The sequence below is a fragment of the Mustela nivalis genome (genome assembly GCF_964662115.1).
Source record: "Mustela nivalis genome assembly, chromosome: 3".
In the NCBI taxonomy this organism is placed as follows: Eukaryota; Metazoa; Chordata; class Mammalia; order Carnivora; family Mustelidae; genus Mustela; species Mustela nivalis.
The window spans coordinates 108,896,785-108,920,776 of NC_139022.1; the positions used below are offsets into that span (position 1 = coordinate 108,896,785).

The 23,992-nt window shown below is 41.0% G+C and overlaps 1 protein-coding gene across 2 annotated transcripts in view; it reads right to left on the bottom strand.

The window, feature by feature from the left end:
• The window catches only part of SEC24A (SEC24 homolog A, COPII coat complex component), a 67,930-nt gene extending 46,029 nt beyond the window's left edge, over nt 1-21,901 (bottom strand). For both annotated transcript variants that reach the window (XM_082725640.1, XM_082725639.1), the window contains exons 1-2: nt 21,148-21,901; nt 2,066-2,557 (exon numbers count right to left, since the gene is read on the bottom strand). In XM_082725640.1, coding sequence (XP_082581766.1) covers nt 2,066-2,557; nt 21,148-21,244 — 589 coding nt within the window. In that variant the 5' untranslated portion in view covers nt 21,245-21,901. The remainder of the gene's footprint in view (nt 1-2,065; nt 2,558-21,147) is intronic.
• Nucleotides 21,902-23,992: the final 2,091 nt, after the last annotated feature.

The following is a 23,992-nucleotide window of genomic DNA, read 5'->3' on the forward strand; positions in this document are numbered from 1 at the left end:
CCTGCTTGTCCTCTCCCTTTGCCTGCCACTCCCCCTGCCTGTCCTTGCTCACTCTCTCACTCTGTCTCTGACAAGTAAATAAATAAAATATTAAAAAAAAAAAAAAAAGAAAGAAAGAAACCAATTTTCTAGAAGCAACTTTAACCTTTATAGACCAAAATGCAAAATGTATTCACCAGAGCCAATGACTGATCAGAGGCCAAGAAAAACAGTTTCAGCAGTTCAAGTATGTGTAGTATACAGGAATACATACACTAGGTAACTACTGATATTACTATTTCATTTGGAAGTTTTTACTAGTTCATTTCCTTGAGGATGTCAGCTCAACAGAATCAACCTGCAGATCTCAATACAGAATTTTAAAAGCTTTTTAAAGTAACACTATTAATTTTGTTAAGTGTACAAGACACTAATTTTTTTTTTTTAATAGATTTTTATTTATTTATCAGAGAGAGAGAGCGAGAGCGAGCACAGGCAGACAGAATGGCAGGCAGAGGCAGAGGGAGAAGCAGGCTCCCTGCCGAGCAAGGAGTCCGATGTGGGACTCGATCCCAGGACGCTGGGATCATGACCTGAGCCGAAGGCAGCTGCTTAACCAACTGAGCCACCCAGGCGTCCCCAAGACACTAATTTTAAGAGCTAAGTAGGAACAGCGAAATGGTTAAATGTAATTGTGAACCAGATATGACCAAATTTTGATATACAAACTGATGTACACACAATCCCAACCAAAACTGCAAATTGACAAACTAATCCTAAAATTCTTATGAAAATGCCAAGGAAGGCAGAATAGTCACAACAAACTTGAAAAAGAAAAACAAAGTTGGAGGGGTGCTTGAGTGGCTCAGTCTGTTAAGCATCTGACTTCAGCTCAAGTCATGATCTCAGGGTCCTAGGATGAGCCCTGCATAGGGCTCCCTGCTCAGTGGGGAGTCTGCTTCTCCCTCTGCTCCTCCTCCTGCTCGTGCTCTCTCTTTCTCAAATAAATAAATAAAATCTTTTAAAAAAAGAAAAGAGAAGAAAGAGAAAAGAAAAAAGTTGGAGGAGTCATACTTCCCAAATTCAAGACTTACTACAAACCTATAGTAATCAAGTTGTTTGGTACTGGTATAAAGACAGTTATAGATCAGAGTCCCTTACATTTATGATCAATTGATTTTTAATAAGGGTGCCAACACCATTCAATGAAACAAAGAACAGTCTTACCATCCAATAGTCCTGGGACAAATGTATACTCATACGCACAAGAATGAAGCTGAACCCCTACCTCACACTATTCACAAAAATTAACTCCAGATTGATCAAAGACTGAAATATGAGAGCTAAAACTATAAAATCCTTACAAGAAAAAATAAATATAAATCTCTGCCCACTGCTTTCTGACTGTAATTCTGGTAATTAACACTCTTCACTACAAAGTTATTGTCAGGGGACACCTGGGTGGCTCAGTTGGTTAAGCAGCTGCCTTCGGCTCAGGTCATGATCCCGGCGTCCTGGGATCGAGTCCCACATCGGGCTCCTTGCTCGGCAGAGAGCCTGCTTCTCCCTCTGCCTCTGCCTGCCATTCTGTCTGCCTGTGTTCACTCTCTCCCCCTCTCTCTGATAAATAAATAAAATCTTTAAAAAAAAAAAAAAGTTATTGTCAGGATCCTACACTTTCTGGGGACCAAAACTGTCTAAGCCATAACAAAAAGATAACCCAAGCCTCAGATCAAGACAACAAAAAAGAGACCGAGCTTCTTAATATGGAACTGAGCTTCTTAATATGGAACCCAGTTAAAAAACAGTAATGGCAAGCCCATAAGGAAGTAGATCTACATGCATACCTGATTCCCTGAAGTATCATGGGTGACTCAAAGAAACACAGAGGATACCATCAAAGGTAAAAAGCAAACCCATGATTCTAAGCTAACTCAAGATTAGAGAAGTAACTTATTTAAAGATTAACAATGAGAAAACTAAGAGTTCTCCGTTTGGTTTTAAGTCTTGAAATATAAATTATAACATCTCAACTCCCCAAATTTTCTCATTTCTACAGAGGAAGTACTCCTAATAAGAACTCTACCTGATTTTATGAAATTGTTTTGAAATGAAGGATCTCCAGAAGAGACATACTGATGACTTGTCAAATTTGTATTCCCAGATATAGTTGGTTGGGATGATGCAGGAGGACAATGGTTTGTCTGTGATCCTGTGGATGAATAGTTATACTGCCAATTCAAAGGTGGATGTACGTTGGCTCCAGGAAGAAAGCTACCAGAAGGCATTGGTGTAGCAGCTGGGTTATGAGAAGTAGGTAGTGGCATCCGGGGAACAGGAGCACTGTGAAGTGAAGGTGTCGCTGGATTAGAAGCCACAGGTGGTCTGTGAAGAGTCTGCCCAGGTCCCTGATAATTACTTAACGGAGAAACAGTCTGAGAACCACCATAGTTAGACTGTCCAGAGACTGGATTCAATGTCTTTGCTGGTATTAGATGAGGATAGGATCCTGGAAGCTGAGAATTATATCCTTGGTTCACTGATACTTGTGAAGACACCAGTGCATTTTGGACAGGACCTTCCAATAAGAGGAGGAAAAATTAGTATTGCAAACAAAGCAATAAAAATACTTTAAGAAATACAGTAATACATATGTACTCTTATAATTAAATAATAAAAAGACAACCCAATTTAAAAATGAACAAAAGATTCAGGCATTCAAATATATTTCCAAAGAGATATGCAAACAGTCAATACGTACATGCAAAAACACTCAACATTATTAGTCATTAGAGAAATAAAAATCAAAACCACAGTGAGATGGCACTCACACCAATCTGGATGACTGAAATGAAAAAGTCGGTAAACATTTTAGTGTTAACAAGAACCTGGAGAAAACACTGAGCCCTGCATCAGGCTCCCGTTTCTCCCTCTCTCACTCCCCCTGCTTGTGTTCCCTCTCTCACCGTGTCTCTCTCTGTCAAATAAATAAATGAAATCTTTACAGGACACCTGGGTGGCTCAGTTGGTTAAGCGTCTACCTTTGGCTCAAGTCATGATCCCAGGGTTATTGGATCCAGTCCTGCATTGGGCTCCTTGCTCAGTGGGCAGCGTGTTTTTCCTTCTGCCCCTGCCTGCCATTACCCCTGCTTGCGTACTCTCTCTCTTGGTCTCTGACAAATAAAATAAATAAATAAATAAATAAATAAATCTATCTATCTTTAAAAAAAATGTGGAGAAACTGAAAACCTCACACAATGCTAAAAGAAGTGTAAAATGGTACAACTACAATAGAAAACAATTTGGCAGTTCCTCAAAGTATTAAACCTAGTTATCATATAATCCAGCAATTCCACTCTTACCTTGCATAAAAACTCACGCACAAATGTTCATAACATCATTATTCATAATTGCAAAAAAGTACAAACAACCCAAATGTCCATCAACCAATGAACAGATAAACAAAGGGTACATCTATACAACACAATATCATAAAAAGGAATGCAATATTGACTACATTTTACAACATAGATAAACCTTGACAACATTATGCTGAGTGAAAGATGCTGGCCATCAAGAGCATACGTTGTATGATTCATTTATATGAAATGTGCTGAACAGCAAAATCCAGTTGTATTTGCTGGACTGCAGGCGCTGGGAGATTGTAGGGGCTGGGAGGAGGAGGGAATGGGGAGTAACTGCCAGTAAGAATAGGGTTTCTTTTGGGGATTATAAAAATATTATAAAACTGATAGTAGTGATGGTTGCAGGAAGCCTGCTGCTCCCCCTGCTTGTGCTCTCTCTGTCTCTCTCACAAATGAATAAATTTTTAAAAAATCTTTAAAAAATTATAAAATTGATAGTAGTGATGGTTGCAAAACTCTGTGAATACAAGAAAAATCAATGAATTGTACATTTTAAAGCTGTTATGGGGCGCCTGGGTGGCTCAGTGGGTTAAAGCCTCTGCCTTCAGCTCAGATCATGATGTGAGGGTCCTGGGATGGAGCCCCGCGTTGGGCTCTCTGCTCAGCGGGGAGCCTGCTCCCCGCCCCCCGCCTACTTGTGATCTCTATCAAACAAATAAAAATATTTTAAAAATTAAAAAGATTAAAACTAATTAAAAAATAAAGCTGTTATGAAGAAAAATCCCTAGAACTACTACTTCTACTCAGGAATATACTGTTATTTCTGTTGCTTAAATTAGACAATAAAAGGAAATAGATAAACACTTTTTTAAAAGATTTTATTTGAGAGCAAGCGAGTATGAGCACAAGCGGGGCAGGAGGAGTAGAGGGTGGAGAAGCAGACTCCCCACTTAGCAGGGATCCCCAATGTGGGGCTCAAGCCCAGGACCCTGAGATCAAAGGCAAATGCTTAAAAGACTGTACCAGTCAGGCAACCCAAGATAAATATTTTTTAAAAAGATAGCACTCAGAGTGCCACCTGGGTGGCTCAGTCAGTAGAGTGTGCAACTTTTTTTTTTTTTTTAAAGATTTTATTTATTTATTTATCTGAAAGAGAGAGAGAGAGAACAAGGAGGACCAGAGGGAGAGGGATAAATACACTCTGTGTTGAGCTTGGAGTTGTACTTGGGCCAGAACTCATGACCCTGAGATAATGACCTGAGCAAAAATCAAGACGTGGATGCTTAACTGATTAAGCCACCTAGATGCCCCAGCTCCTCTTTAAATATTTATGTATAATGAAGACCCTCATCTTTGAGTTTAATATATGCATATGGTAAAGTCACTGTCAACTGACATGTTACTTCATTTAATGGCGAAAGACCTTCATAAACAAGCTATTCAATTTCCTACTCCTTTTCCTCTGCTCAGCTCCAGTCCCACCCACCTGAATGTTCCTACAACAAGCTTAAATATGCTCCTACCATAGGGTTCCTTCACTTTTTAACTCTGCCAAGAATGCTCTTCCCCAAGATAATCTCATTCAGTGTCTTTACTCGGGTCTCTTTTCGAACAATCTCCTCAAAGAAGCACCACGTGAACACCATAATTCAAATAGCACCTCTTTTCATTCTCTTCACCTCTGACACTGCTTTATTTTTCTTTCTAGTGTTAAAATGACACATGTTATTTATTTATAGTCTCTCCACCTCACTATAACATACGGTCCATGAAGATAGGGACTTTATTTGGAGAAATGTGAGAATCAACTGTAATAAAAGCTAGTTTCAAATGCTACAGTATTCACCTGATGGGATCTCTTTTTTTTTTTTCCCCTAAAGATTTTATTTATTTATTTGGCAGGCTGAGAGAGAGAGGAGGAAGCAGGCTCCCCGCTGAGCAGAGAGCCTGATGCGGGGCTCGATCCCAGGACCCTGAGATCATGACCTGAGCCAAAGGCAGAGGCTTTAACCCACTGAGCCACACAGGCGCCCCGCTGATGGGATCTCTTAAAGGTAAAAAAAAATTATTCCATCCCTGGGGATAAAAATATATTATATGTTTATAAAAAAAATTATTCCATGATATGGCACCATGCTGGATATTCTTATAAGCATGACTTTTAAATAAATTAAGGATGCCTGGGTAGCTCAGTCAATTAAGCAGTCCGCTTTTGATTTTGGCTCAGGTCATGACCTCAGGGTCATCAGAACGAGTCCCACAAGAGGATCCACAATGACCATAGAGCCTGCTTAAGATTCTCTCTCCTTCTGCCCCTCCTTTCACTCGCACTCTAAATAAATAAATAATAAAATCTAAATAAATAAGCTAAAAAGCAAAATAGTTCCTTTCTTGAAAAATTCGGTGCTAAAGACATGGGGTTGGGGAAAAGGTATAAGCATCCACACCGGAGGGAAGGTAGAATAGAATGACAGAGCAGCACCAGCAATGGGAGAATGGTTACACACAGGAGAACTAACCAATTAAATCCATACAGGATAATGGAAGCAAGGTCTCTCACTCTTTGAGAAGGGAGTCACAAATATGGAAAGGGGCAAACTAGAATGAATGAACCTAATGATGGTGGGTCTGCACTGGGAGTTACAACTGAAACTCATGGATTTCAATATATATATAGATAGGTAGTTTCCTTAATTCTGTCTGCTGAGACTGGTAGCAGAGACATTCTAATTCTCTGATTACATCTAGTACAAGATGTTTTCTAAGTATTTTTCTCTCCACTAAAAGGAATCATGGCTAGCAAAATATAAAAGAAAAAACAAAAACAAAAAACCAAAACAAAACAAAAACCAATAAACAAAAAAGGAATCTTAGGGGCGCCTGGGTGGCTCAGTGGGTTAAAGCCTCTGCCTTCGGCTCGGGTCATGATCTCAGGGTCCTGGGATCGAGCCCCACATCGGGCTCTCTGCTCAGCGGGGAGCCTGCTTCCCCCTCTCTCTCTCTCTCTGCCTGCCTCTCTGCCTACTTGTGATCACTGTCTGTCAAATAAATAAATAAAATCTTTAAAAAAAAAAAAAAAAAGGAATCTTAGAAAGTACAAGAGCCTATAGTATCTTACTGTGCCAGAAGTTAAAGTGCCCAGGAATGATATAATACAAGAAACAGAGTGGACAGCTTGAAGGGCACCCAAAGGCCATCTGAGATAATATAAAGTCAAAATAAGTAATAATAATATCAGTGGATTATAATCCACTGAATAAACAGTCTAAACCAATAAATAAATAAATAAATTCATAGTCTAACAAGGAATGAAATATTTATATAATCTCTATCAGTGACTTTTTAAAAAAGATTTTATTTATTTATTTGACAGAGATCACAGGTAGGCAGAGAGGCAAGCAGAGAGAGAGAGGAGGAAGCAGGCTCCCCGCTGAGCAGAGAGCCTCTGCTCAGCAGGGAGCCCAACCCGGGGCTCGATCCCAGGACCCTGGGATCATGACCTGAGCCGAAGGCAAAGGCTTTAACCCATTGAGCCACCCAGGCGCCCCTCTATCAGTGATTTTAGGTTCCATGCTCAGTGCGGAGACCAACATAGTGCTCAAACCCACAACCCTGAGATTAAGACCTGAGATCAAGAGTAGGATGCCTGGGGCGCCTGAGTGGCTTAGTTGGTTAAATTTCTGTCTTCAACTCAGGTCATGATTCCAAAGCTCTGCAATCAAGCCCCATATTGGACTCCTTGGTCAGCAGGGGGTCTGCTTATCCCTCTTCCTACCCAACCTGTGCTCTCTCTCACAAATAAATAAATAAAATCTTTTTTTTTTTAAAGATTTTATTTATTTGACAGAGAGAGAAAGAGAGATACATCGAGAGAGGGAATACAAGCAGGCAGAGTGAGGGGGAGAAGCAGGCTTCCCGGCAAGCAGGGAGCCCCGTGCGGGGCTCAATCCCAGGACCCCAGGATCATGACCTGAGCTGAAGGCAGATGCTCAATGACTGAGCTACCCCGGTGACCCTAAATAAATAAAATCTTACGGAAAAAAAAGGGGGGGGGGCACCAGGGTGGCTCTGTGGGTTAAAGCCTCTGCCTTCTGCTCAGGTCATGATCCCTGAGTCCTGGGATCAAGCCCCACATGGGCTTCTCCGCTCAGCAAGGACCCTGCTTCCTCCTCTCTCTCTCTCTGCCTGCCTCTCTGTCTACTTGTGATCTCATCTGTCAAATAAATAAATAAAATCTTAAAAAAATATTATTCCTTGCTAATTGAAGCTTTCTTTTTTTTTTTTAAAGATTTTATTTATTTACTTGAGAGAGAGTGAGAGAGAGCATGAACGAGGAGAAGGTCAGAGAGAGAAGCAGACTCCCCATGGAGCTGGGAGCCCGATGCGGGATTCGATCCCGGGACTCCAGGATCATGACCTGAGCCGAAGGCAGTCATCCAACCAACTGAGCCACCCAGGCGTCCCGCTAATTGAAGCTTTCAAAGTTAAGTTCTGTCCTGTCAATTTCTCACAGATTCACTGCCTGTCTAAAAAGTATAAAAGTACCTGCCTTGGTCATTTCTTTAGGTCTCAATTTCATTATTGGGTCTCCCTGCACATGTAATATTAATCTGTCTCATGTATTTAATTCTTAGTCCATCTAGAAAACCTCAGATAGAGGAAAACTTCTACCCCCCACCACGGGGACAAATGGAGAGTGACCTAATGGGTTTAAGGTTGGGGAGGGAGGTGATGAAAATCGATTGTGGGGGCGCTTGGGTAGCTCAGCTGGTTAGGTGTCCAACTGTTTTGTAGGTTTCTTTTTTTTTAAGATTTTATTTATTTATTTGACACACACAGAGACAACAAGCTGGGGAGTGATAAGCAGAGGGAGAGGGAGAAACAGGCTCCTGCTGAGTAAGGAGCCTGATGCTGGGCTTGATTCTAGGACCCTGAGATTATGACCTGAGTTGAAGGCAGAAGCTTAACACACTGAACCACCCAGGTGCCCACAGGCATCCAACTCTTGATCTCAGCTCAGGTCTTGATCTGAGGGTTGTGAGTTCAAACCCTCCCATAGCACTCCAGAGTTGGCACGGAGCTCACTTAAAAATAAATCAAATCAAATCAAATCAAAGCAGGTGTGATGATGAATATACTGAAAACTACTTACTTGTATACTTTAAATAGGTGAATAGTATAGTATGTGAATTATTATATCTCAATAAATCTGTTTTTAAAAGTGGCTTTGGGGTACCTGGGAGGCTCAGATGATTAAGCATCTGCCTTCAGCTCAGGTCATAATCCCAGGGTCCTCAAATCGAGCCCCACATTGGGCTCCCTGCTTAGCAGAAAGCCTGCTTCTCCTTCTCCCACTCCCCCTCTGCTGTGTTCCCTCTCTTGCTGTCAAATAAGTAAGTAAAATCTTTTTTTATAAAATGAGATTTATATGAAACACTTACAGTGGTATTTCTCACAGTACTCAATAAATGTTTGCTGTCTTCATCTAAGAAACATGTATTTGTGCCCTTAAGAATGTAGCACTCCCCTGGGGCGCCTGGGTGGCTCAGTGGGTTAAAGCCTCTGCTTTCGGCTCAGGTCATGATCCCAGGGTCCTGGGATCCAGCCCCGCATCGGGCTCTCTGCTCAGCGGGGAGTCTGCTTTCCTTCCTCTCTCTCTGCCTGCCTCTCTGCCTACTTGTGATCTCTGTCTGTCAAATAAATTTAAAAAAAAAAAAAGAATGTAGCACTCCCCTAAGGCTGTTTATCAGTAAATCAAATAATTTCATCTGAACTAATCTTTTTTCCTAGTGTTTCTTTTAGTTAAGATTAATCCTGTATTTAACCTAATTATTCATTTTATTCCAAATGGTTAAGAACATTCTATTCATTCCTTCCTTAAAACACACATTTACCAAATATCATTGGAGTAAACAAAGGTGAATAAGATCCACTTCAACACTGCCCTCAAGTAGCTCACAGTCCAGATTGGAAGGCAAAGAACCAGGCAAGGACAATTGAGAGTGATTTGACAGTGGCAACCCAGGGCACTATGAGAGCACGGAGGAAGTAACACCTGGTCTAAAGAGAAGGCAAAAAGGTAGCAAAGATGGTTTCCTGAGAAAGGGAAGCTTCAACTAAGATCTTAAGAGATAATCAGAGTTAGTTCCAGGAAAATGAGTATCAAGACTGTTTCCAGAAAGGGGAGCAACATGCACAACAGCCTGTGGTCATACAAAGGCACTATGAAAGAAGTTCAGTATAACAGAACAAAAGCCAAGTGACTGAGCAAATCTCTGCAGTGCAACACAAGTTCAGAATTTTTCCCTTAATGAGTCTGGATTTCAAGGGCGCCTGGGTGGCTCAGTCACTTAAGCATCCCACTCTTGATTCTGGCTTGGGTTGTGATCTCAAGGTCATAGGATGGTGCCCTGAGTCCAACTACACATTCAGAACAGTCTCCTTGTTCCTCAACCTCTGCTCCGCCCCAGGTGTGTTCGTTCTCTCTCTCTCTCTCTCTCTCTCTCTTTCTCTAGCTCTTAAATAAATAAAATCTTTAAAAAAAAAAAAATGTCTGGATTTCATCCTAAGAGCAATGGGAGGCTTGGAAAGGCTACCTGTGAGACATTTTAAATTTGCATGTAAGAGAACCTCTTAGGGATTAGAGAAGAGATCAGAGACTGAAAGGAGTCTACAGCTGTAGTCCAGACAAGAAACCACTGACTAAATAAAAAGCAGCCGTGGGAATATAGAGATGTTTGAATCAGTAAGAACATTTGTCAAAGATAAATAAATATGGGCACCTGGATGGCTCAGGTCATGATCTCAAGGTCCTGGGATCGAGTCCCGCATGGGGCTCTCCGCTCAGCAGGGAGCCTGCTTCCCTCTCTCACTCTCTCTCTGCCTAATTGTGATCTCTCTTGTCAAATAAATAAATAAAATCTTTTAAAAATAAATAAGTAAATATAAAGAAGTAAAAACATTTGTCAGTTAATTCATAAGCATATTGTGGGTCTTATGGGTAAAAACAGATATTTCACAGCCTAATCTTATCACAAGATTTCATGGTTCATTTTGTATTTTTATTTACTGTTTTATCATAGGCTAAATGCAAAAAAAGGCCTTCAAGCCAGGTCCAGCCACATGAAAGCCAAGCATCATCAAAATGCACAAATGGTGGGGCGCCTGGGTGGCTCAGTGGATTAAGCCCCTGCCTTCGGCTCAGGTCATGATCTCAGGGTCCTAGGATCGAATTCCGCATCGGGCTCTCTGCTCGGCAGGGAGCCTGCTTCCCTCTCTCTCTCTCTCTCTGCCTGCCTCTCCATCTACTTGTGATTTCTCTCTGTCAAATAAATAAATAAAATCTTTAAAAAAAAATGCACAAATGGGTGATGCAGTAGGTTGAGAGTTGAGAGTCCAACTCTCAGTTTCTGCTCAGGTCATGATCTCAGGGTCCTGGGACTGAGCCCTACATGGGGCTCCATGCTCCACACAAAGTCTGCTTAAGATTCTCTCTCTCCCCCTCTCTCCCCCTTTCCAACACACGCTCTGTCAAATAAATAAAATCCTTTTTAAAAATGCACAAAATAAGGCAGCACCTGGCTGGCTGCCAGTAGAGTGTATGACTTTAAGATAAAAAATTATTTATTTATTTATTTATTTATTTGAGAGAGAAAGAGAGCCAGTGTGTGCACAAGGGGGGGGGGGCAGCGGAAGAGGGAGAGACTCCCTGATGAGTGGGGAGCCCAACATGGGGCTCAATCCCAGGACCCTGAGATCATGACCTGAGCTGAAGTCTGACACTTAACCAACTGAGTATGTGACTCTTGATTTCAGGATCATGAGTTTAAGCCCCATGCTGGGCTTAGAGCTTACTTAAAATGATTTTAATTTTTTTTTTATTCTGAAGTCATTAATAAAGTAAGTAGTCCATCAAAATTAGAGATCAGAGATTATGAATGGGTCGAGAACACAGCACTGTGATATACAAGTTATTCTGAGCACAGGGCATAAGTTCCTTAAATCTCTTAGTCAACCAAAAGCAGAGCCTCCTAAAAGAATGCCAAAAAACTCAATTATCATAAATCTCCAGCCCAGGAACAACCAGAGATAACTGACTCCTATCACCTGAAATGAGAAGTCTCCACACCACACTTAAACATATTGCCACAGAACTATCAAATCTCCCATCTATTCTATTAAGGGCCCCATTTTTCCTAAAAATCATTTTGTTTTACCGTAAGTGCCGTTCTCTCTCTCCCCTTCTGCTATTAAGATGGCACCTAAGGGGTGGTTGGCAGCTCAGTCAGTTAAATGTCTGCCTTTGGTTCAGGTCATGATCCCAGGGTCCTGGAATTGAGCCCTACATCAGCTTCCTGCTCAGTGGGGACCTGCTTCTCCCTCTCCCGCTCCCCATTTGTGCTCTCCTTCTCTGTCAAATAAATAAATAAAATCCAGAAAAAACAAAAAAAGGATAGTACCTAAATTCCAAATTCTATCTGTCTCCTTGAGTCACATCTTTGTAAACTCTCATACTATATAAAAAAATGGTATCTTCTCTCTTACTGATCTCTGTCTCTTGCCAGTTTAATTCACAGGCCCCCAAACACCAAATCTAACAGTGTAGGAAAAGTTCTTCCCCCACAACTGAAAATAAGTTTCATCTTTATTTTTTCAATTTCTGAAGATTATATTTATTTATTTGAGAGAAATAGAGAGAGAGAAAGAAAAATGAATGGAAATGGGGCAGAGGAAGAGGGAGAAGCTGACTCCCACTGAGTGTGGAGCCCAATGGAGGGCTCCATCCCAGGATCCCGAGATCACAACTTGAGCCAAAGTCAAACACTGAGCCACCCAGGTGCCCCGCATTTTTTTAAGTAGAGCCATGAGCAGCATGGAGCCCAAGGTGGGCCTCATACTCACATCCCTGAGATCAAGACCTGAACTGAGATCAAGTTGGATGCTCAACCCCCTCAGCCACGCAGGCAACACTTGACTTTAAAAAGAAAAGAAGACTGACCATGATAACCCCCAAATGATGTTCCAACATGTACAAAATTAAAACAATCCAATCAGTTTTGGCTTCAACCCGACATAATCCATCACATTATTTAATATGTTAACTTTGAACTGTACTGCTTTTACAGATGTTTTTATTTTAACTTTTACTTTTACATTGTACAGAACCTATAAACATATGAAGTTTAAGCCTAGCTTTGTTTGCATACCTTTTTTAAAAAAAAATTTAACATTAGAGTTGCAAACAAATATCTAACACCCATACGTAAGTTTTAAAAACGGACTGAAGAAATACAACTAATGGGACTTGATGTGGAACTGAATATCTGAGTTCATGTGAAGGAAGTGAATAGAGGAAGCAATCAGGGATAACTCCCCAGATTCCAAACTGAACAACTCAGTGGACAGCAGTGCCATTCACTGGAGAGAAGGAGAAGAAAAGAATTGGGGAAGATAGAGAACAGCAAAAGGAGGAGGGAATAAACAATTATTTTAAATATACTTTCAGGTGTCACCAAGAAATCCAAGTACAGATGCACAACAGAAAGACATCTATCTGCAGCCAAAGAGATGGATTTCAGCTTATGATTATAACTTTGGCAATCACTGGCACATACACAACATTTAATACCATGGGGATTAATGACATCCGGAAGTATACATAGAGTAAGAAAAGAAGAAACCTAGCTACAGAAATGATGTGAAAAAATATTTTGGGGGTTTTCTTTTTAAATTTTTAAAGTTTTTTTGCTTTTTTTTTTTTTTTTTTTTTTTTTTGTATAATCTCTATAGCCAACTTGAGGCTCAAACTCACAAGAGCCCATACTCTACTTAACTATGCCAGCCAGGAAAGATTTTATTTTTAAGTAATCTCTACACCCAACATGGGGCTCAAACTCACAACCTTTAGACCAAGAGTCACATGCTATACTGACTGAACCAGCTAGGCATCCCTATTGTTATTATTATTATTTGTTTTAAGAACGAAAAAAAAATAAGAGAACCAAGTCAGAACCTGAGAAACACCAATATTTAAGAAAGAGAGAAAAGAAGGGACATCTGGGTGGCTCAGTCAGTTAAGTATCTGCCTTCAGGATCCCAGGGTGCTGGGACTGAGTCCCACATCAGGCTCCCTGCTTAGAGGGGAGCCTGCTTCCTCCTCTCTCTCTCTCTCTGCCTGCCTCTCCGTCTACTTGTGATCTCTCTCTGTCAAATAAATAAATCAAATCTTTAAAAAAAAAAAAGAAAAATATGAGAAATGAAAATATTTTTTGTATTTAATAACTAAAAAGTCATCTGTGGCCTTATTTAAAGCTGTTTTGGGGATGTGTGGAAATAGAAGCCAAATTTAGAGAAGGTAAAGAGGCAAAGAGGCAAACAAGAGATTAAAATAAAAGCAGATGGCAGCACTTGGGTGGTTCAGTAGGTTGAGGGTCTGACCTGATTTCGGCTCAGGTCTGTCTTGGGGTTATAAGATCAAGCCCTGTGGAGGGCTCTGCACTCTGCTTCTTCCTCTCCCTCTGCTCCTCCCCCTACTCTTTCTCAAAATAAATAAATAAATCTTTAAAAGTAAATGATTGCTACTCAATTACCCAAACAGCAGCTTCAGAATCAAAGAGATACAAGTTCCATCTTTGTAAATTCCATTTCTTTTTTTTTCCCCCCAAAGATTTTACTTATTTACTTGACACACAGAGAGAGATAACAAACAGGCAGAGAGGCAGGCAGAGGGGTGTGGGGAAGCAGGTTCCCCGCCGAGCCGAGAGCCCAATGTGGGGCTCGATCCCAGGACCCTGAGACCATGATCCAAGCCGAAGGCAGAGGCCTTAACCCACTGAGCCACCCAGGTGCCCCTATAAATTCCATTTCTATTGCACTCAATGGGATCCCAGAATCCCCATTAGTAAAAATGTCATGTCCTAGGGGTTCTCACGTACATCAGAAGAAACTTTATGAAGAAACCACTGATGTGCCAAAATGCCTTGATATATGATTACTAATGAAATCTAAAATGCAAAAATTTTCAAAAAAACTTCAGTATACTATTCCAATGAATAAAAAATAAATTTTATTTTTAAAAAATATTTTATTTATTTATTTGAGAGAGGAAGAAACAGAGAGAGCACAGGCAAGGGGAGAGGCAGAGGGATAGGGAGAAGCTCTGCTGAGCTGGGACCCTGCCAGGCTTCATCCCAGGACCACCTGGGTGGCTCAGTGGGTTAAGGCCTCTGCCTTCGGCTTGGATCATGGTCTCAGGGTCCTGGGATCGAGCCCCACATTGGGCTCTCGGCTCGGCGGGGAACCTGCTTCCCCACACCCCTCTGCCTGCCTCTCTGCCTGTTTGTGATCTCTCTCTGTGTGTCAAGTAAATAAGTAAAATCTTTGGGGGGAAAAAAAAAGAAATGGAATTTACAAAGATGGAACTTGGAGATCATGACCTGAGCTCAAGGCAGACACTTAATCATCTAAGCCACCCAAGTGCCCCCAAAATAAATTTTAATTTTACAAGTTTCTTCAAGAAAGCCTACTGGACAGTCAAAAAAGCACAATCCATAAACTATCCCTTTCATACAAATTTAATACTAAAGGGAAAAGATGGCGCCAAGAATGGTTTTCCCTAAAATTTCAAGCAAAAAGACCAGCACTCTTTGTATTCTTAAGCAATTCATTCATTAATCCATTCAGTAAATACATACTATTTGCCAGGGACAGTTTACATTTTCCATCAATCATACATGAATCCAACTGAATGACCAATTTAAATTAATTCAAGGCTCTCCAGAGTATGGTTCTATTAATTATGGTGTCATACACAGAAGTATAAGTAAAAGTCAGAGAAAAATGACCAAGTATTCAAAAATATCCCATTTGAGAGAGCAATATGTTCCTTAAACCTTGACAAGTTCCTTCTTTTTGTGTAGGTTTTTTTTTTTTTTTTTTTTTGACAGGCAGAGAGGAAGGAAAGCAGGCTCCCTGCTGAGCAGAGAGTCCGATGTGGGGCTTGATCCCAGAATCCTGGGATCATGACCTGAGCGAAAGGCAGAGGCTTTAACCCACTGAGCCACCCAGGCGCCCCTTTGAGTAGGTATTTTTAAATACAACAGGTTTGAATGATAAATTAAATATTGGGAAAGAATCTCATTCAGCACCTCACCCCACACATTAAATATATTCTGATCACTAAGAGAGCTGACCAAAAACTTAAAGTGCGACAAATGGATGCCACTGTGTGAGTACAACTTGTGGGTCAGTCACTAAAAAACTTAAAGTGCGACAAATGGATGCCACTGTGTGAGTACAACTTGTGGGTCAGTCACTAAAAAATAATAGCACTCGGAAAGCAATGGTAAGAGAAAAGCAAATGCAAGGAATCTAAGTGGGGTAGGAGCAATTACAAAATCTGGAAAACATTTATGAAATGTGATGTTGAAATAGCAAAGAAACTGACTATATACTAAAAAAAGTGAGGGTCAGGTTATATAATAATTATAATCCAAGGGAGAATAAGCTACGTGGCAATTTTGAAAAATATAAACTTACTATAATCATATGCATCCACCTACACAAAGAAACCAAAGAGAAGGTTATGATCCTTGATTCAGGCTCTAATTCCAGGTGCTAGGTCCTGAGATTCAGATATAACAACCAGATAAACTGAGTAAGAGTGGTTAACTAAGACTGCCTACGCTTGAAATCTAGTTTCCACAATTTATTAGCTGTGTGACCTTAAACTAGCTCCTTGTCCACCCAACACAGTTTCCTTTTTCTTTTTTTAAAGATTTTATTGATTTATTCGAGATAGCACGCAAGTGAGAGAGAGAGAGAGAGAGAGAGAATGTGCATGTGCATGAGCACAGGGGAGGGGCAGAGGGAGAAACAGATGGGGGACTCTGTCCCAGAACCCCTGGACCACAACCGGAGCCTAAGGCAGACGCACATCCCACTGAGCCACCCAGGCATCCCGCATCATAGTTTCCTTGTCAGTACTTAACAGTTCTTACCCCACAGTGCAGTTGTGAGTATTAGATGAGATAATGGGTATAACGTAACCTAGCACTGGGTTTGGAATATGTAAACAACAAATGTTAGTTCTTATGGTTACTATATCTGTCTTTCAGGAACTTCCAGTCTATATCAGCAGAGACAAACATGAAGCTCAACACCAAAAGTTCTCACAGAGATACACAAAAAGTTTTGGAAGTCCAAAGTTATTGCCCCTACTGAAAATATGAAAAGGCCACAACAATCACAGACCACATGCCAATTTTATTTGTAGCATGCTTTGTTCATAACTAGAGATTTTCTATATCAAATACACAATCATAAACATGGTTTACATCATAATGAAACTAAAAAAGACCTACATTTCTGTCATGCCTACAGCAGATGGCACAAGTCTAACATTTAAATTGATGACCAAATAACAACCCCCAACATATTCTATTGTCTTAATTAATATTGTAAAAAAAAAAAAAAAAGAACACTAAAAATACATCAGAAAAAAAGGAGTTTGGAAATGAGCTCTAATCTTGTATTACGTGAATACATATTTAGTGACTTAAATTCCAAAACACCTAATTCTAAAACTTCCATTCAATGAAACTGGTAATTCCTCAAATGTGCTAGATATCATGTGGAAAGTTGGAGAGAGGATGATGTGCAAAAGCAGATACCCTTGCTTGTATAGCTTTTATAGTCCAGAGGGCAGAAAGGTATTATTTTACAAAATTACATATGTTAGGGGCACTTCAGTGGCTCAGCTGGTTAAGTGCCTGCCTTCAGTTCAGGTTACGATCCCAAAGTCCTGGGATCAAGCTCCACATCGGTCTCCCTGCTCAGCGAGGAGTCCACTTCTCCTCTCTCTGCCTCTCCACCTGCTTGTGTGCTTGCTTGCTCTCTCTCTCAAACAAACTCTTCAAAAAATTAAAAAATTACATACATTAAACCAGGGATATCTGGGTGGTACAAATGATGACAAATATCCTTTGAGACCTCTACTATATTTGGGAGAAAGTGAACATTATGTAACTATTACAAAAAAATAAAATTAGTAAAACTACAGTTAGAAACTGCCTTGGCAAATTGATCCAAGTAGTCAAAAAATCCAACTAATTAAAAGTGGGAGTCATGGGATACCTGTGTGGCTCATCTGATTAAACAGCCAACTTGATTCTGGCTCAGATCATGATCTCAGGTTTGTGAAATGGAGTCCCATGTTGGGCTCTGCACTCAGTGTGTAGGCTGCTTGTCCCTCTCCCTCTCTGCCCTGCTCCCACAGAGTATGTATGCACTCTCTCTCTCTTCCTCTGTCTCAAATTTAAAAAAAAAAAAGGAAAAAAAGTGGGAGTCATGAAGAGCACCTGGCTAGCTCAGTCAGTAAAGCATGGGATTCATACTTGGGGTTGTGAGTTTGAGCCACACAGGTACAGAGATCACTTAAAAAAAATTTTTTTTTTTTAATCTTTAACAAAAAAGAGTGGGAGTTATTATTTGCCTTTAGCCTTATTACATATTAATGAGATGAAGATATGCCAGTTTATATAGCCTTACAGTTTCACTGTCAATTTTTGCAAAGAAAGTATGTGTACACAAATCTATACAGACTTAGAAAAACTTGTCTAGACAACCTTTAGATTGCAATGTAACAATCTACCACAGAAAAAAAATGTCCTGGTGTGTCAGGAATTACATATAATGACACAATAAAATACCACAATAAGTTACAGAAAAATGGAAAAGGTAACTATTCAGTCTTTTGATTTTCTAAAAAGTATCTGAATAATCAACTGAACTGTAATATGCAATTTATTTTTTTTTAAGTTTTTTTTTTTTTAAGATTTTATTTATTTATTTGACAGAGATCACAGTAGACGAGAGGGAAGCAGGCTCCCTGCCGAGCAGAGAACCCGATGCAGGACTCAATCCCAGGACCCCGAGATCATGACCCGAGCTAAAGGCAGCGGCTTAACCCACTGAGCCACCCAGGCGCCCCTGTAATATGCAATTTAAAAAAGCTACATTGGGAGGTACAAACTTCCAGCTATGCAATGAGTAAGTCATGGGGATGAGAGATACAGCCTAGGAAATATAGTCAATTGTATTTGTAATAGGATTGTATGGTGACAGATGGTAGCTACACTTGTAGTAAGCACAGCACATAGAAAAGTCCAATCAGAAATGCTACATAACCAAAATTAATTTAACATTATGTATCAACTGTAATTTTTAAAAAGCTACATTAACAGGTGCCTGGGTGTCTCAGTCAGTTAGGCATCTGACTCTTGATTTCAGCTCTGATCATGATCTCAGGGTCGTGAGATGGAGCCCCTCCTGGTAGTCTGTGCTCACCAGAGAGTCTGCTGAAGATTCTACCCCTCTTCCTCTGCCCTTCCCCTGGCTCGCCCTCAGGTGCACTCAGGCTTGCACGCTCTCTCTCTCTCTCTCCCTCCCTAAAAACAAACAAAAAAATATTTTTTTAAAAGATTTTATTTATTTATTTGACAGAGAGAGAGATCACAAGTAGGAAGAGAGGCAGGCAGTGGAAATAGGCTCACTGCTGAGCAGAGAGCCCGATGCAGGGCTCGATCCCAGGACCCCGAGATCATGACCACTGAGGCTTAACCCACTGAGGCTTAACCCACTGAGCCACCCAGGTGCCCCAATAAATAAATCTTTTAAAAAAATAAAAAGCTACATTAAATCTACACTATGAGTATTCAGGGGAGCCTAGGTGGCCCAGTCATTAAGTGCCTGCCTTCAGCTCAGGTCATGATCCCAGGTCCTGAGATACAGCCCCTGTGTCAGGCTCCTTGCTTGGCAGGGTGCTTGCTTCTCCCTCTCCAACTCCCCCTGCTTGTGTTCCCTCTCTCTCTGTCAAACAAATAAATAAAATATATATATTTTTAAATCTACAGTACGAGTATTCAAAAGATACTTTAGGACCAATAACTGCCCTAAAAGAGTTAACCAATAAAATCAGATTTCAACACTGAACTCTTTCTTCCACCTTCTAGAGAAATACCCTCTCCAATTGTTCATTGCATCCCTACTGTCTTTATTATTAGCAGGATGAACAACAAAGAAACCCAGCACACGCCATTAGCCATTTTACTGAAAATAATTCTACAAAAACTTTAGAAATGGGGATGATAAAGACTTTCAAAATTATACCTTCAAAATGCTATTTGTAGTCTAAGGATTTCCTTTTCTAAGTGAATTCTCAATTGGCCCTGGGCAATATGTGCACAGGGACTGTTTTCCTGTTTTCTTTTACATTCCCAAGGACAGAACTTAGAAAGTGTGTAACAAGTGTCTGTTGGACAGAGTTAAGCCAACAGAGGTGACAAAATCTTTTATACTACATGTTGCAGTGGCTAACTTCCTTCAGTATAACACCAAAATTATCACAATGCACTTAAATATAAACTGACAAGCGTATTTGCAGGACTTGCTCATGTAAAACTGCACTTTATAGATTATAAGAAAAAGCCGTAGCCATATGACTTTTTTTTTTTTTAAGAATATAGAAGTTTATTGAATACACTGCAAGAAAGCAGCAGGAAGGACAGGAAGAGAGGTTGTCTGCAATCATATGACATATTCAGTTTTTCTGCCTCAAAGTGAAAGTCTTAAAATGATTTCATCCTCAGTGTAAATGTTACTAAATAGCCTAGAATCAAACGCAGTTTACTTAATCAGTTACCACAAGTATGAGAAGGAACAATTCATTCAACTTAACACCATTACAGTGCTTACACTTATTCTTGCTTCTGCCTACATACCTGCCTACTCAAGACATTTTTAAAAGTCTTTTAGAGCCTTCTTTGTAAAGAAACACTAGTCTTCTCTAAACACAATGTAAATTGGGTATTTTAGTCACTGGCTATTTTCCTGAACTTCACAAAAATCTTAGATTACAATGGGCATTTTAAGTATATTAGTTTTATTCTACTAGTTTTGTTATGATGAGCCAAAGATTTATTCGTAAATCAGTAACTTGGAAAGATTTTGGCAAAAAATCTTTCTTTCTCTAATATAACAATTATAGTAAGTTTACCCAATCACCATGTAAGACAATTTAAAGAGTCCTAGAAGAGGCATAAAACTAACTCTAACACCAACTAAGAAAGTGCAGTGCCACATGTACACTCTCGAGAGAGGTTCAGAGGTGTTTCCGACCACTTTTCCAAGTGAGTAAAGACTTCTGGAAATCAAACAGGAGATCATCCCCTATTATTTGGTTCTTCCAAAGCTGAAAAACTTAACAAGTGGCCTAAGTACATTCGCCTATGGTTCTGGAAGACACGAGCAGGCCTTAAAGGGGCCTCCCAAAAGCACATTCATTTACCTCCACAAATTCAGATGCCCCCCCACCCCCACCCCACCGCAGGCCCTGTGGAACTGAAATAAATGAATCAGTCCCGGAGCTGTGCTGTCTTGGAAGACAGGGTGAAGTGGCAAGGAAGGGGAAAGCACATGAACAGGCACTATGAGTCTTGCATGCGAGTACTGAGGTATGCACCGAATCTGTATCTTTCACCCACGTATACCCAGCGTGTTGTATTCAGCAAGCACTCATTAATTGTTCACTGAACGCATGGATAAATAAATATGAAACAACTTAAGACGAGTCTGGGATTGCGGCTGGATATTCACCGCGGTCTCCTTCGCCCAGGCGCCCACCACCACCCGCTCCTTTGCCTGGCCGGGAGGTCACTCCCTTCTGTCGCCATAGGCAGCGGCAGTAACCAAAGGTCAGCTAGAGCCCAGGCCGCGCCAGCCGCCCGCCCCCCGGGGCAGTACTTACCGTTGCTGTAGAGAGACCCCGACGCCGAGGCGGCCCCGTTCTGGGCCTGGAGGCCGGTTGGGGCGCCGCCGGAGGCCGGTATCCCCGGCTGGGACATGACGACGGTGCGCGTCGGGGTTGGCAGGGGATGGTCGGGGTCTGCGACAGCGCCAAACTAAGAGCTGAAAGACGACTGCTGGAAGCGGAGGGAAGGAACCACCAACTCAGGACTGAGGCGAGGAGAGAGGGTGGCGCATCATGCCCTAGGCATGGCGCTGCATTCTTCCCAGCGCGCGAGAGGCCACGGGTTGGCCTGGGAGCTGACGCCTGGGAGTCGGACAGGTGGGGCCGAGAACGCCGGGCTGGAAGGCGGCAGCCTACGGAAAGAGGAGAGAGGCCCCAGCCGGAAGTGCCTGTCAGCCGCTGGCCGCGCAGGCGCAATCGAGACACGTGGCACTTCCGGCTCCGGGCTCGGTCGAAGTCGCTGCTGCGGTCGATGCGCTCTTTTTTCCTCTCAGGGCTTCCCAGAGGCCGCCAGATAGCTCCGGGTGTCCCTGCCCGAAGGACCGTGCTCGACCTCGCCTGCCACGTCACTGAGTCGCACCGCCGGCCGGAAGTGGCGTGTGTCACTGCTACGGAAATCCCCGCCGTAGTGAACGTCATCTCGCGGGCAGGGCTAGAATCTGAGGGCAGGCCGGGCTTCGGGAGCCACTTTCGAGGGGTGGGACTGACAGTTCCTCTCTCGGCGTTTGTGAAGATAACCTGAGACGACAGACGTCATCGTCCTCTCTTAAAACTATGCCTCTGGTAGCTGAACTGATGAATATTCGTCGCAGTATTTCATTTCACATTTCATTATATTCCAAGTGTAAATTATAAGGGTTTTTTGGGGGGGGGTTGTTTGCTTGTTTTTAGGGGGGGTAATAATGTACGTGTGTTAAAAGTAATCAAATCGAGGAGCAACTCTGTTTTTTCACTGGACGACTCAACTAATTTTAATTTTGAAACTCGCTGATTCATAGCATAGTCACGCGAAAGTTCATTAACATCATCACATTGAGCAGCAGGTTTAAATGGCAGTTTTAGTTCCTCTTCTAAGAGGTTACAGTAAGGGAGAACATTCAAACTTCCTTTCTGGGCAAACAGACTTATTTTTTTATATATACTTTTAGGGAGGAGGGATAATACAGTTAATTGATGGTCTCCTTAACCATTTTACCTTCCTTCATTCTACTTGGGTTTTTTCCTGCCCTGAGCTGATGACAAAGCTCTTCTTTAATCTACAGATTTGTTCTGTTGATTAAAGTATCCTACCAAGGGCGCCTTGATGGCTCAGTTGGTTGAGCGCCTTCAGCTCAAGTCATGATCCCAGGGTCCTGGTATGGAGTTCTGCATTGGGTTCCTTGCTCAGGGGGGAGAAGCAGACTCTGCCCCTCCTCCCTACTTGGGTTCTCTCCAATAAATAAATAAACCTTAAAAAAAAAAGTCACGCCAAGGATTTTGTAAATGCCTGCTATGAAATGCTGTATTTATATTGTATAATGTTATGGTATATAATCATTAGAGCAAGAGCTAAACCATTGTGTCAGTCCTGAAAAGCAAACAGTAAGAATTCAAATAATTAAGGGTTAAACTTTCTCCTAATCCTGTTTTTATCATTTGCCTCAGAACCTTACTAAAAATGTATTTGTCTTGTGTGGAGTTAAACAATTAAACTCCTTTGCACAAGATGCAAGTATGAAAGTTTCTTTAGAATGAAGATGATACTTTTAGTCAAACTGTTTCCCTATAACAAAATCCCAAATCATATATCTCAAGATTAATCAAAAATATGAGCAACACAAGCCTCTCAATGTTTTAAAAAGAAAACAGACCTCAGAGAGACTGTACCTTCCTGAGGTCAGAGAGAAAGTCACCGTCATTCTTCAAAGAGACAAATGCTTAGACCTGGTCTCAAACTTGCAGTAGTTTAATTTTTTTTCTTTTTTAATGCAACTCCTTAATTGGTTTATTGACTTTGGCACCGGAGTTTCATTTGGTTAAATCAAACTTTCTTTGGACTTTATTCTGTTTAAGCAAAATCTGTGTGCTCAGAGGGAAAAAAAAAACACCTAAAAGATTAGACATTTTGAAACATAAATCATGGTTGGTTAAACAAACCAATGGCTGGCTAAATAAACCAACCACGGTTGGTTAAAAAAAAAAAAACATAATATGCTAGTAAGTAAATACTCCTTTTTCTAAAATTTGTCCCCCTTCCTTGTTTTGTTTTTATTCCCCCCAAAAACTATGGCTAAGTGATAGTTTTAAAATACTTAGGAGATGCTGGGGGGAGTGGAGGTAGGACTAGGGTGGGTTGGGTTATGGACATTGGGGAGGATATAGGCTAGGGTGAGTGCTGTGAAATATGTAAAGCCTGATGATTCACAGACCTATACCCCTGGGGTAAATAATACATTATATGTAAATAAATATAATTTTAATAAAAAATAAAATAATTTTAATAAAATAATTAAAATTTTATAATTTTAATAATTTTATTAAATAATTTTAATAATAAAAAAGCTAAAAAATAAAATACTGAGGAGAAAAGCAGCATTTGTCATCTGCCCATTCTCAGGGACAATAGGAAGTTAAGTTTAAGGAATTGAGGTGAGACAACATAGTTAAAAAGGTAATTTTTTTTCTTTTTTAAAAATATTTTATTTATTTATTTGACGGAGAGAGACACAGCGAGAGAGGGAACACAAGCAGGGGGAGTGGGAGAGGGAGAAGCAGGCCCCCCCCCAAGAAGGGAGCCTAATATGGGGCTCAATGTGGGGATCAATATCAGGACTCCAGGATCACTACCAGAGCCAAAAGCAGA